Raw genomic sequence first — 12,783 nt, 5'->3', positions numbered from 1 at the left:
ATTGCTTGAGCCAGGGAGATTGAAGCTGCAATGAGCCATGATTGCATCATTCCACTCCAGCCTGGGCAACACAGTAAGATCGTGTCTCCAAAAAAAAAAAAAAAAAAATTGTGTGTATATATATATAGTGTTAAAGTTTACTCAAGTGAATACAAATGAGTTTTTTCATCTCAGAAAATACCAAAAGTAAACTAGTTTGGATTTTAACTCCCTTATATTTAATTAAATTCACATATAGCAAATCAGAACTTATTCCCCTAGATTGATTCTTCCCTTTACATGTTTATTGACCTTGAGTACATATTTTTTAGGACATTTCCAACATTTCTATAGTATATAAATTAAGGGAAAAAATATTGCCAGGCATAGTGGCTCACGCCTGTAATACCAACTCTTTGGTAGGCTGAGGTGGATGAATTGCTGGAGCTTAGCAGTTCAAGACCAGCCTGGGCAACATGGCAAAACCCTGTCTCTACAAAAAATACACAAAAATTAGCAGGGCGTGGTGGCATATGCCTGTAGTCCCAGCTACTTGTGGGTGCTGAGGCAGGAGGATCCCTTGAACCTTGGGAAGTCAAGGCTGCAGTGAGCTGAGACTGTACCACTGCACTCCAGCATGGGTGATAAAGCGAGACCCTGTCTCAAAAAAAAAAAAAAAGGAAAGAAAGAAAAAAATACTTAAAATCAGTATAAGAGAGAAGAAAAATGTGCCTTAAATACACCACAAAGCATTATTCAGTGGAAATAATGGAACTGGCATAACTGTAAATGTTTTTGACAAATACTGCTGATAGAAATGCTGAACTACAAAATTAATAGGAGATACACAAGAAAAAAAAAGTTCAAGTAAATTTAGCCTATCTATTCCAACACAGAAGGCAAAGAGGCTTCCTCCTGTATGATAATTTTGATCAATTGAAAGTGCCTTATTTGCAAGTAAGCCTTAAGGTTTAAAAAAAAAAAAAAAAATGGAAGTGCCTACCCAGAATACTGTGTTGTAAAGAATCTGGAGCCAAATCCTAGCTCAGCAGAAAAATTTCCACAATTGATTAACAAAGTCTGTCATAGGGAGTAGCAGCACAAGGGCTACATATTTGCCATTCCTAATTTTGTATAGAACTGTGTATTAGAAGTATAGTTCCAGATACAAGATCTAATAATTAGAGGCCAAAGATCAAACAACAGTTCTTACTACATTATGACTCTCCAAAAGGATATTTGATTCTAGGTTAAATCTCTTCAAATGCTCTCATACACCCTCACATTTCTCTAATCATGGATGACAAATTTATTTGATAACAACCTCACAGTAACACATTTTACTACTAAGGAATAACCTAGAGAAAAGGAAGGAAAAGACTCAATTTATCTTTTTGTACAAAAGTAACAGAATCCAAATCATAGCAATTTTGGAATGAACAATGAAACCATGGATACAATTCACGTTACCCTTGCTTCCCAGGTGACACTGCATGTTCTTCAACCTTGCCTTTGTCTCTTTAGACACATGAGGATAATATTTCTAACTACATTTCAAATTAAAGACAGCAGAGCAAATTAGTTAGCATAAATCTATAAGAATTATTGCTAAATCTGCTTTACATGTATTTGAAATCATTTTTTCTGTTCAGGTAATACAAATGCCTTAAAATAAGAAGTTACAGCCAGGTGTGGTAGCTTACGCCTGTAATCCCAGCACTTTGGGAGGTAGAGGTGAGTGGATTCCTTGAGTCCAAGAGTTCAAGACCAGCCTGAGCTACATGGTAAAACCCCATCTCTACAAAAAATGCAAAAAAAAAGTTAGCCGGGTGTGGTGGTGCATGCCTGTAGTCCCAGCTACTCAGGAGGCTGAGGTGGGAGGATCACCTGAGCCCGGGAGGTGGAAGCTGCAGTGAGCTGTGATCATGCCACTGCACTCCAGCCTGGGTGACAGAGTGAGATCCTGTCTCAAAAAAATATATGTATAAAATAAAAAATAAAATCAGAAGTTTTAATGAAGCGCTAAGTCATGAAAAAATACTCATACTTTTACCTCACCAAGTGATACATAGAACTTTTTCATAATTACAAGATTATCTTCTTCAGTGGCAGGAGGTGGTAGACTGGGTGGTTTTTTCACGATCCAGGGAGAAAAATTTGATTCTACTGTGAAATTCATGCCGGACTTGCTCCATCTTACTTGTGAGACCAATTTGGCTAACCTGCATTTTAGGAATCATACAAATTTGAAACAAGTTTCAAATATAGCAGAATTCAGGGAAAAACCTAAAATTTTATTTTATGTATTCAAGCCAATCTCCTCTCCTCACTTAATGATGATTTTCTTTGGCTCTGTTAAAATTAATAGCTTATTCATAAAACCACTAATTAGTTAAGAAGTATTCATTTTAATTGATTTTTATTTAAAAATGGTTGTTCAGAGGTCAAATTTTAGGTTCTTACATGTTAAAAGTCAGGGAACATAAAGGAAAACTTGGTTCTGGACTCTAGCATTCTGTTTTTCATGTCACACTAGTTTTCATTTTTAAACACCCTGCACCTAAATACCGTTATCATCAATAGATAATTTTTAAATTATGACTGGTTGGAGAGGTTCACGCCTGTAATCTCAGGTTTTGGGAGGCCAGGGCAGGAGGCTCTCGACGCCAGGAGTTCGAGACCAGCCTGGGCAATACAGCAAGACCCTGACTCTACAAAGAATTTAAAAGATTTGCCACACATGGTGGCACACAGCTATAGTCCTAGCTAATTGGGAGGCTAATGTATATGTATTTTAAAATACATATATTGATGGGACTATAATACCTGTATTCAAAGTAGCAATCACTTTCCAGAAATGCTGGAAGTCTTTCTTTTTTGATCCACTTAATACCTTCTTCACGACTGAGACACTACGAGAAGAAAAAGAGCAAGGAAAAGAAGGTCAAAGAAAATCACTTTTAGGATGATTAACGCTTAATCATGAGAGCAATAATGACCTCCAGCTGTCAGCAGGAGCCCTACCCGTAGGTCTTCTATTTCCACTAGAGAGATCAATAAACCTGAGCCACAAATGTGAGGCACTTCTTGCCTCTGGTACGTTTTTAATTCTCTTAACAATTCTATATCAACTATATAATGCCTCAATTTTTACAGATTAACAAATCGAATCCAGAGAAGTTAAGTAACTTGTTGAAGGAGGGAGAATGAGGGGGAAAAAAAAGCCAATGAATCTCAGTATTTTCAGTCATAAAATGGGTTAAAAATAATCACAAACAGAAAAAGAACCACCAAGAAAACTTGGTAAGGCCACCAAGGTCACTGCAGGCCCCTTGTTCATCAAGTTTAAAAAAATGTTTTAACTGTTTAACATCTCCAGGCACTCTCTTACAGATAAAAAAGTTAATAATGATAGTAGAGTGTTACAAATGCCACAGTGTAGGCTTCTGTGGGAGCCCACAGAGACATTTAACTCAGAAGAGGTTTCCCACAGAACATGCACTTCACTCTTTGACCCGAAGCAAGGATAGCTAGGTTGAGCAGGGAAGCAAAAGAGGAGACAAACCACAAGTGTAGCGGTATTAGGTCACAGGATGAGATTTAAGGGATGGAGACAGAAAGGTTGGAGAAGTAGGCAGGGTCATGACTGCAAATAGCGTTTTAAATAACATTAAAGAGTACAGATTTTATCTTGAGGTTGTGAGAGCAATACAGAATTACTGAATTACTGAAGAGTTACTGTTGTTCATCCTAAAATACTTACTGTTGATTCTACTTTTTCTTGTATTCACTTTTCCCAGAATTCTAAATAATATCAGTACCTTGGACACAAAACATATGTTACTAATAAATAAAACAATCTCAGGTAAATATGTTTGCATTTATATGGCTTCCATGGACAATCTAAGGTGATAGTTTTGCTGTGATATTGCATAAGAGTTAACACATAGACCATTACTAACTCTAGTGAGGAAATTGAATGTCCATACAGTAGTGTTGCTGACATCTAATGTGCTGATGCTCATGAGGGTGATGTGTGCTCATCATTGCTGATATGTGCAGAAGTCTTTAGGCATTCAGGATTGGAACATCAAATAGTTTTCTTCTATTCAGCAAAAAAAAACCATATTCATTTGCCTTCACCAAACACTATCTTCTGCATAATGAAAGAATAGAAGAAAACCATGGAAATAGCCAGCACCTAATCAGCAGCACCTTGTTGACAGTCTCACTGCTTATCAGTGAGATCTGAAGGACATTTGGATCTTAGAAAGACTCTGCATAGGCTACACACTGACAACCATGCAGGACTTCTGAACTCCCATTAGCGCTACATTCAATGTATCACAGAAAGATACCAAACTACATATAAAGATCCACATGAATCCTTAAAGAATTCTATAAGGTTGTCAAAGTAGTCAGTTCATTCAAAACCAATTTGCTGAATATTCAGCTAGTAAACAGTTTACCTATAATTCATCCTCTTTTGAGTGTTTTTGTACCTATTTGACCTAAAAATAAAATGAATAAAAAAGTTTAAAAAGAATAAAATCAAAAATTGAAGAAAAGTCTTTAGCCAAGCTGAAAACAAAACTCTTCGTGGTTTTAAAAAGTAACTAAATATAAAGACAAAAAACATACAAGACAATCCTGATCAACCATAAAATAACTTAATAAATACGTATAAGAAACACAAAAAGAATCTATCTAAGGTTAAATTATTTAAACCTTAAAAAAAATTTCTGTAAGTTGGTTAAGAAACAGAAAGGGATGACCAGAATGTTAAGGGAAGATGACTTTAGGTAAATCAGTACAGAACTATTTCCGAATAGCCATACGCAAGCTGTTTAAAGTGCCTACAGAATTGGATTAATAAAAAATTATATTTAGATGTACAAGGCAAACACATAAAGCATGGCTATCAATCAGTAGATCTTATTGGTTAGATTTATTGAGGTATAAATTACATACAGTGAAATCCACCCTTTTTAATACAGTTCTGCAAGTTTTGACAAATGCATATAATCACGTAACCAGGACTACAATCAAGATACAGAAAAGTTCCAACACTCTCCAAATTTCCTAATGCCACTTTGTAGTCAGCAACTCCATCCAACCCTAGGCTCTGACAACCACTGATCTGTTCCACAGTTTTGCCTTTTCCAGAATGTCATATAAATAGAATCAATAGAGTATGTACTTTTGATTCTAGTATCTTTCATTCAGCATAAAGCATTTAAGATGTATCTATGTTCTTTCATGTATAAATCATTCTTTTTTGTTGCTAAGTAATATTCCACTGTATGTATATACTACAGTGTCTTTATCCATTCACCAGTTAAAGGAATCTGGAAAACTTCCAGCTTTTGTGATCATGAATAAAGCTAACTGTAGACATTTACATGCAGGTTTTTGTGTGAGTATAACTTTTCATTTCTTTTGGGTAATACTCAGGGGTAGGATAGATAGGCAGTGATATGGTATGGATATTTGCCTCCTCCAAATCTTGTACTGAATGTGATCCCCAATGCTGGAGGTAGGGCCTCATGGGAGAGATGTCATGGTCATGGGAGCGAATCCCTCATGAATGTCTTGGTGTCCTCCCCATGGTAATAAGTGAGTTCTCACTTTGTTAGTTCACATGAGACCTGGTTGTTTAAAGAGCCTGATACCTCCTCACTCTCTCCCTTGCTACCTCTCTTGCCATGTGATATGCCTCGTCCCTCTTTGTCTTCCACCATAAGTGGGAGCTTCCTGAGGCCCTCACCAGAAGCAGATGCTAGTGCCATGCTTCTTATACAGTCTGCAGAACCATGAGCCAAATAAACCTCTTTCTTTATAAATTGCCCAATTTTGAGTATTCCTTTATAGCAACACAAATGGACTATAGGTGGTATGGTATATGTTTAACTTGGAAAGACGTGCCAAAATGTTTTCCAAAATGGAATTCTCACCAATGAGAATGGACTTTTGAGTTGCTTCCACTTTTTGGCTATTATGAATGATGCTGCTATGAACATTTGTATGTAAGTTTTTGTGTGAACATATGTATTCAATACTGTTGAGTATATACCTAGAAGTGGCATTTCTGGGTAATTTGATAACTCTTGGGCTAAGCTCTAAAGAACTGCCTAATATTTTCCAAAGTAGCTGTACCGTCTTACAATTGCACCAGCAGTGTATGAAGGTTCTAATCACTTCAAATCCTCACAAACGTTTGTTATTATTTGCCTTTTTTAAAATCATAGCCATACTGTTGGGTGCGAAGTAGTGTCCCATTGTGATTTTGATTCCATTTCCCTTATGACTAATGATGTTGAAAATCTTTTCATGTGCTTATTGTTTATCTTATTTGGAGAAATGTCTATTCTAAACCCTTTGCACATTTTTAAATTGGGTTATTTGTCTTTTTATTTTTGAGTTCTAAGAGTTATTTTTATAGTTTAGATACACATCTTTATAAAATATATGATTTGCAAATATTTGCTCTCATTCTGTGGGTTGTCTTTTTACTTTCTTGGTAGTGTCCTTTAGAGCATGAAAGTTTTGATTTATCTTTTTTTCCTTGTGCATTTGGTGTCATATCTAACAAAACCAATGCATAATCCAAGGTTATGAAGATTTACACCTGTATTATCTTCTTAAATAGAATTATCTTTTTGCATTGTTGGATTTAATTTGCTTATTTTTGAGGATTTTTGTGGTCTGTGTTCATGAGTGATGTTAAGTTGTAAGTTTTTCTTTTCCTTCAAATTCCTTCATTTAGATTTGGCATCAGTGTAATGCCCACCTCATAAAATGAATTAAAAATTGATTTCTTTTGTTTTTTGTATAAGTTTTTATAAATTTAAGGTTACTTCACTTCTAAGTGTTTGATAGAATTAAACAGTGAAGCCATCTGAGCCTGGAGTTGTCTTTGTGGAAAGACTTTAAACTGTGAATCCAACTTCTGTAATAGAGGTAGGACTACTCAGATTATCTATATCTCCTTCAGTGACCATTGATAATTTGTGCCTTTTAAGAAATATGTGGGCCGGATGCAGTGGTTCATGCCTGTAATCCCAGCACTTTGGGAGGCCGAGGTAGGTGGATCACTTGAGGCCAGGAGTTCGAGAGCAGCCTGGCCAACATGGTGAAACCCCATCTCTACTAAAAATAGAAAAATTATCTGTACATAGTGGCATATGCCTATAATCCCAGCTACCTGGAAGGCTGAGGCAGGAGAATCGCTTGAACCTGGGAGGTGGAGATTGCCGTGAGCTGAGATCATCCCACTGCACTCTAGCCTGGGCATCAGAATGAGACCCTGTCTCCAAAAAAAAAAAAAAAAAAAAAAAAAAAAAAAAAAAAAGCCTATTTCATTTAAATGTCATGAGCTTATAGACATAAAATTGTTTGCAAATTCTCTTTTTTTTTTAACTGGCTGTAAAATTTGTAATGACATCCCATCCCCTCTTTCATTTCTGATATTGGGCATGTATATCTTCTCTCTCTTTCGCTTCAGCATTCTGGCTAAAAGTTTACCAATTTCGTTGATTTTTTCAAAAAACAAGGCTTTATTTTCATTGATTTTTCTCTCTTGTTTTTCTGTTTTCAATTTCATTGATTCTGTTCTTTATTTCTTTACTTTTGGTTTAATTTTAACTTAATTTTTCTAGTTTCTCATAGTGAAAAGTAGATCGTAGATTTATTTAGTCTTCTCTATTATAAGCACTTAATGGTACAAATTTCCCTGTAAAGACTAATTTAGTTGCATCCCACAAATTTTGATATGTTATGCTTTAGTTTTTATTCAATTCAACATAATTTTTAATTCCCCTTGGGACTTAGTCTTTGACCTATGAATTATTTAGGAGTATGTTATGCAATTAAGTATTTAAGAATTTTGTTACCCATTTATAGTTTAATTCTGAAGTGGTCTGAGAACACAGTTGGCAAGATTTCAAATCTTTTAAGTTTGCTGAAATTTATTTTATGGCCCAAAATATGGTCTATTTTGGTAAATATTCCCAGTGCACTAGAGAAAAAAATGTTGTGGGATAAACATCCACTGTTGTGGGACAAAGTGCTCTGTAAAGATCAATTAGATTTACTTGGTTGTTAGTGTTTTTCAGAACTTCCATTTCCTTACTGATCTTCTATCTTTTCTATCAGTTACTGAGAGCAGTGCTTTAGTCTCCAATTATAACTATAAATTTATCTATTTCTCCTTTCAGTTCTATCAGCTCTTGCATCATGTATTCTGAACCTCTGTTGTTAGGTGCATACATATTGTGAGTTGTTAAGCTTTCTTGGTGAATTGACCCTCCCCCTTTTATCATTATGTAATGTTCCTCTTTATCCATGGTAAGATTCCTTGTTCTAAGGGCTGCTTTGCCAGATATCAATATAGTCACTCCAGCTTTCCTTTAATTCATAATTGTATGGTATACCTTTTACTATCCTTTTCACTTCTAAACTATTTATGTGTTATTTTTAAGGTTAGTTTCTTGTAGACAGCAAATAATCACAATTTTTAAAAAATCATCCCTGACTCTGGCTTTTACTTGGGGTGCTTAGGCCATTAAATTTCATGTAATTATTGGTGTATATTATTATTATCATTATTTTTAGAGATGAGGCCTCACTCTGTCACACAGGCTGGAGTGCAGTGGCACCATCATAGCTTACTGCAGCCTCAAACTCCTGGGCTCAAGTGATCCTCCTGCCTCAGCCTCCCAAGGCTCTGGAATCAAAGGAATGACACATCATGACAATTCAATATGATTAATTATATTATTAGTCATATACATTAATTATATGATTAAAGTGATATTAATTATTGATGTGGTTTGTTTAAAATCACTACTACCATTTTCCTAGTTGTTTTATTCTTTATGTGTCTATATTCTCTGTCTGTTTTTTCCTCATTTTCTGTCTGCTTTTCATTTAGTACTTTTTAATTCCTTCGATCTCCACTACTGTTTTTATTTTTATTTATTTTTAGTATATTTTTGAGACAGGGTCTCACTTGGTTGTCTAGACTGGAATGCAGTGGTGTGATCACAGCTTACTGCAGCCTTAACCTCCCAGGCTTAGGTGATCCTCCTACCTCAGCCTCCCGGGTAGCTGGGACTACAGGTACATGCCACCATGCCTGGCTAATTTTTTATTTTTTGTAGAGATAGGGTTTCCCCATGTTACCCAGGCTGGTCTCTAACTGCTGAGCTCAGGCAATCCACCTGCGTTGGCTTCCCAAAGTGCTGGGATTATAGGTGTGAGCCATTGCAGCTGGCCTGTTTTCATTACTCATGCCTCTTTTTAAAAACTTCCAAATTGCTGCCCTAGTTTTATAATAGACATGCTTAATTAATCAGTCTACCTTCAAATATATCAAATAAGATCATCTAAATCTTTCCGAGAAACTTGTGTCAAAGCACATAACTCAAGAAGCTCCTAAATAGCTTTTAACAATAAATAAATAGGTCATAAAGACCTCCATACAATTAAAATTTTCTATTCACTGAAGGAAGTGAATAAAACAATAAATATTGTCCCACCTAGTAAAAAATTTTTAAACTAACTTTTAATGAAAGTTAAAGATAGAAATTATTTCAATTCAGTAACAGAAGAATTGAAGAACTTTCAGGCTAGAGTAAATCTATGTCTTAAATGTTAGACATACTTCAGCCTAGTTATACTAGACATTTTGAATCACTGTGAAATAGTATTGTTAAACATTCATTATTATTTTCATTTCATCCATGCAAGAAACCTAAGTAGTAGGTAGTAAAGGCCTCATCTGACAGATTATGAAAATCAGACTCATCAAAGTGACTTGTACACAGAGTCAGTAAGCAGAGGAGCCAATATTAGAACGCAGGTTTTCTGACCTCATGCTAAGGAGACACAATCTAGAAGCTGAAAATGAAATTTCAGGCCAGGGAGGTCAGAGCCACACAGTACAACTTGAGGGTCAGAAGTCTCAATTCCCAACTGCTTGACAGGATTGGTTCAAAACCCAAATGAAATACATTGCCTATATATCCACATTTTCCACCATGCATCAAAATTATAAAGGATACTTATATTTATATGACTCAAAACTAACCTAATATTCAAATATTCAAGGTAAATTACATGAATCTTCTCAAATTGATAAGTGAGCATCAACAAAACTGCTAAACTGGCCATTAGATTTGAAAAGTGCTTAACAAATACTATGTGTACGTACAACACAGGTTAATAAATGTAGCTACACTTCAAAAAGGGAAGCCTAAGGAAACTCATGTTGATTTCACCAAATGCTTTATCCATCTAACAAGATAAAACAGTATACTTTCTTACCATAATATTGTAGTTGACATTAATGGTCTCATTTTCATCGGAGGCATTCATTTGAACAGGTTTAACCTCATTCTTTCCTTTCCTTACAACATCAAAAATGGGATTTCGAGGTTGCTGGTTTTGTAGAATTTTTTTCAGTTGTTTTTCCAGAAGTTGTGGAGCATCATTAACTACTTCAAAGACTCCATAATCTGCATTAAATCTAATTGCCTCCGAAAAGGTCTGCAATATAAATTTGTGGAAATTAAAACATTTTTTAAACCTGAAAACTCACAGTCTCTAAGAAGACTTGTGGTTTACATACATGCATGCATACCTCAGAGTTTTGTGTTTTTAATCATTCCCTCTTCCTTTTTAGGACCTAGGAAATCCCTTGGGTAGAGGTCAGGGAACCCACTGAACTCTTCCTTGCCAATGTACTTATGCCACGAGTAACTGTCAGGGTATGCTATGGCAGAAATTCCCTTTGTATGAACATCTTACCACTGTGATTATTGGAAACTGGACAGAAATATATACCTGGCTTTACAAAGCTATGTTATTCTCTTAGAAGGGGGTGGATCACTAGGGAGGAATGAGTAAAGGAAGAAATAACGCTCCCACTGTCTTTCATCCTTAGGAGCCATGAAGGCTAACAATCTCCCTTGTCCAAAAGGACAAATTTAAGTATAATATGCTCTTCAGTTAAGACTATTTCAACACCATCCTTCGCGCTGTGACAAAAAAGAGAGAAGAAAATAACATTTCTGAGGTTTTTATCGGTAATTCTAAATGCTGCCAACTTTTATTTAAAGCCAGTCAGTTGATATACAATAGTCAGGAATCCTGAGTTTGAATGCCAGTTTGCCAATAAGTAGCTCTGTGACTCTAGGTAAATCACTGAACATCTTTGAGGCCTCCACTTCCGTAAGAAGTAATTGGTGAATTGGCCATGTCTTTTCCCATTTGTCCTCCGAATCTTGAATCGGGTCCCTTTTTCAGAATATTTGTTTATTTTAGGGTACCTTCAGTGAACTGACTATTCATGTAGATTAACTTATACATGCTTAGGTGAGTGGTAGAAGACATCAAACTCTTCCCCTTGGATCAGTAAGTGTTCTAAGTAGAACATTAATTCAAATTTTACTACGGGATTGCTAGATATACTATAGTCATAATTTAATAAGTGGTAGAATTTCATAGTAAAATTGGAACTAGAAGCATGTGTATATATATATTTAAATTTTAATGTCAGATAATATCACATCTCTAAGGTCGGACTGTCTCCCCTTCTGAGGAATTAAAGTACATGGATGATACAGTTCAAGACGACTATCAGTCCACAGTCTCAAAAGCCTTAGGACTAAGAGTTTCTCCCAAAATGATAAGTATTGCTCAATGAGTAAGAATTAGCCATAAATTACATATAAAGTCTCTTCAATAGATATATTTCATTAGTTGCCCACTGCATCTGTCTTTCAAACATGGGACTCAAACAGGCACCATTTACCTAAATGACATAAATAGTATCCCTAAACTATGCTATCACTAAACTAAAGAGAAAAAAGAGTCTGCTGATATCACAGATCAGATTTATCTGGTTGGAGAAAGGAAATTAATTAAACTTGGTAGAGAATGACATCAAATATTAATGTGGGTAGGAGAAATTAAGCTGTATAAAGTGAAAGACCATCTGGAAAACATTTCTTCTAGTTCTGAGTATACATGGAACAAGAGAACAAGCTTGACTTCTATTGTTTCCCTTTCTTTTTTTTTTTTTTTTGCCTCCTACCCTCTGACCTGGTATAGCCAGAGGAACACAAAGCTGTGATAATCTAAAGCAAAGAATGTTAATTAGTTAGTTCAATGGATAAATAAAACATTTCCTACTAACAAAGTAAAAAGTGCTCAAGTAAAAAAATTAGGAGGGACTGTTGATACCCTAAGACCCTAGTATCAATCTTACTTAGTAGTAGTGAGTAGTTAAGGTATAGTTGGCAGACATAATGAAGATGATAAGGACTATTTACTGAATGTCTATCAGATGCTAGGCATGTGATGGACACTTTATTTTTTTTTCTTTCCAACTTTTATTTTAGGTTTAAGGGGTACATATGCAGGTTTGTTACATGGGTAAATTGCATGTTGCAGGGGTTTGGTGTACAGATAATTTTGTCACCCAGGTAATCAGCATAACACTCAATAGCTAGTTTTTCAATCTTCACCCTTCTTCCATTCTCCATCCTCAAGTAGGCCCCTACAATAGTAGGTCTATTGCTCCCTTCTTTGTGTCCATGCGTGCTCAATGTTTAGCTCCCACATATAATTGAGAACATGTGGTATTTGGTTTTCTGTTCCTGCATTAATTCCCTTAGGTTAAAGGTCATGATGGACACTTTAAAAGCACTCTCTTGAATACTTCCACATTCCTGACATAGCTCTTCACAAAAAACTGATGGTAGGGATGGCTAAGTGATGGTCCATGGACTCAGGAGCTAT

At 35.6% G+C, this 12,783-nt stretch overlaps 1 protein-coding gene across 6 annotated transcripts in view; it reads right to left on the bottom strand.

Moving 5' to 3' along the window:
• RGS22 (regulator of G protein signaling 22) overlaps positions 1-12,783 on the bottom strand; it is a 166,696-nt gene that overhangs the window by 127,130 nt on the left and 26,783 nt on the right. For 5 of the 6 annotated variants that reach the window (XR_007728202.1, XM_050801191.1, XM_050801193.1 and 2 more), the window contains exons 4-6: positions 10,306-10,527; positions 2,806-2,891; positions 2,033-2,201 (exon numbers count right to left, since the gene is read on the bottom strand). Coding sequence is in view for 5 of the 6 variants with exons in the window: in XM_050801191.1 (XP_050657148.1) it covers positions 2,033-2,201; positions 2,806-2,891; positions 10,306-10,527 (477 nt within the window). In the remaining variant the exon portion in view is untranslated. The remainder of the gene's footprint in view (positions 1-2,032; positions 2,202-2,805; positions 2,892-10,305; positions 10,528-12,783) is intronic. The other variant, XM_050801192.1, reaches the window with a different exon arrangement.

Source organism: Macaca thibetana, chromosome 8 (genome assembly GCF_024542745.1).
Source record: "Macaca thibetana thibetana isolate TM-01 chromosome 8, ASM2454274v1, whole genome shotgun sequence".
NCBI lineage: Eukaryota > Metazoa > Chordata > Mammalia > Primates > Cercopithecidae > Macaca > Macaca thibetana.
Note: the sequence above shows the minus strand (reverse complement) of the source record. Positions and strands in the feature narration are given on the sequence as shown.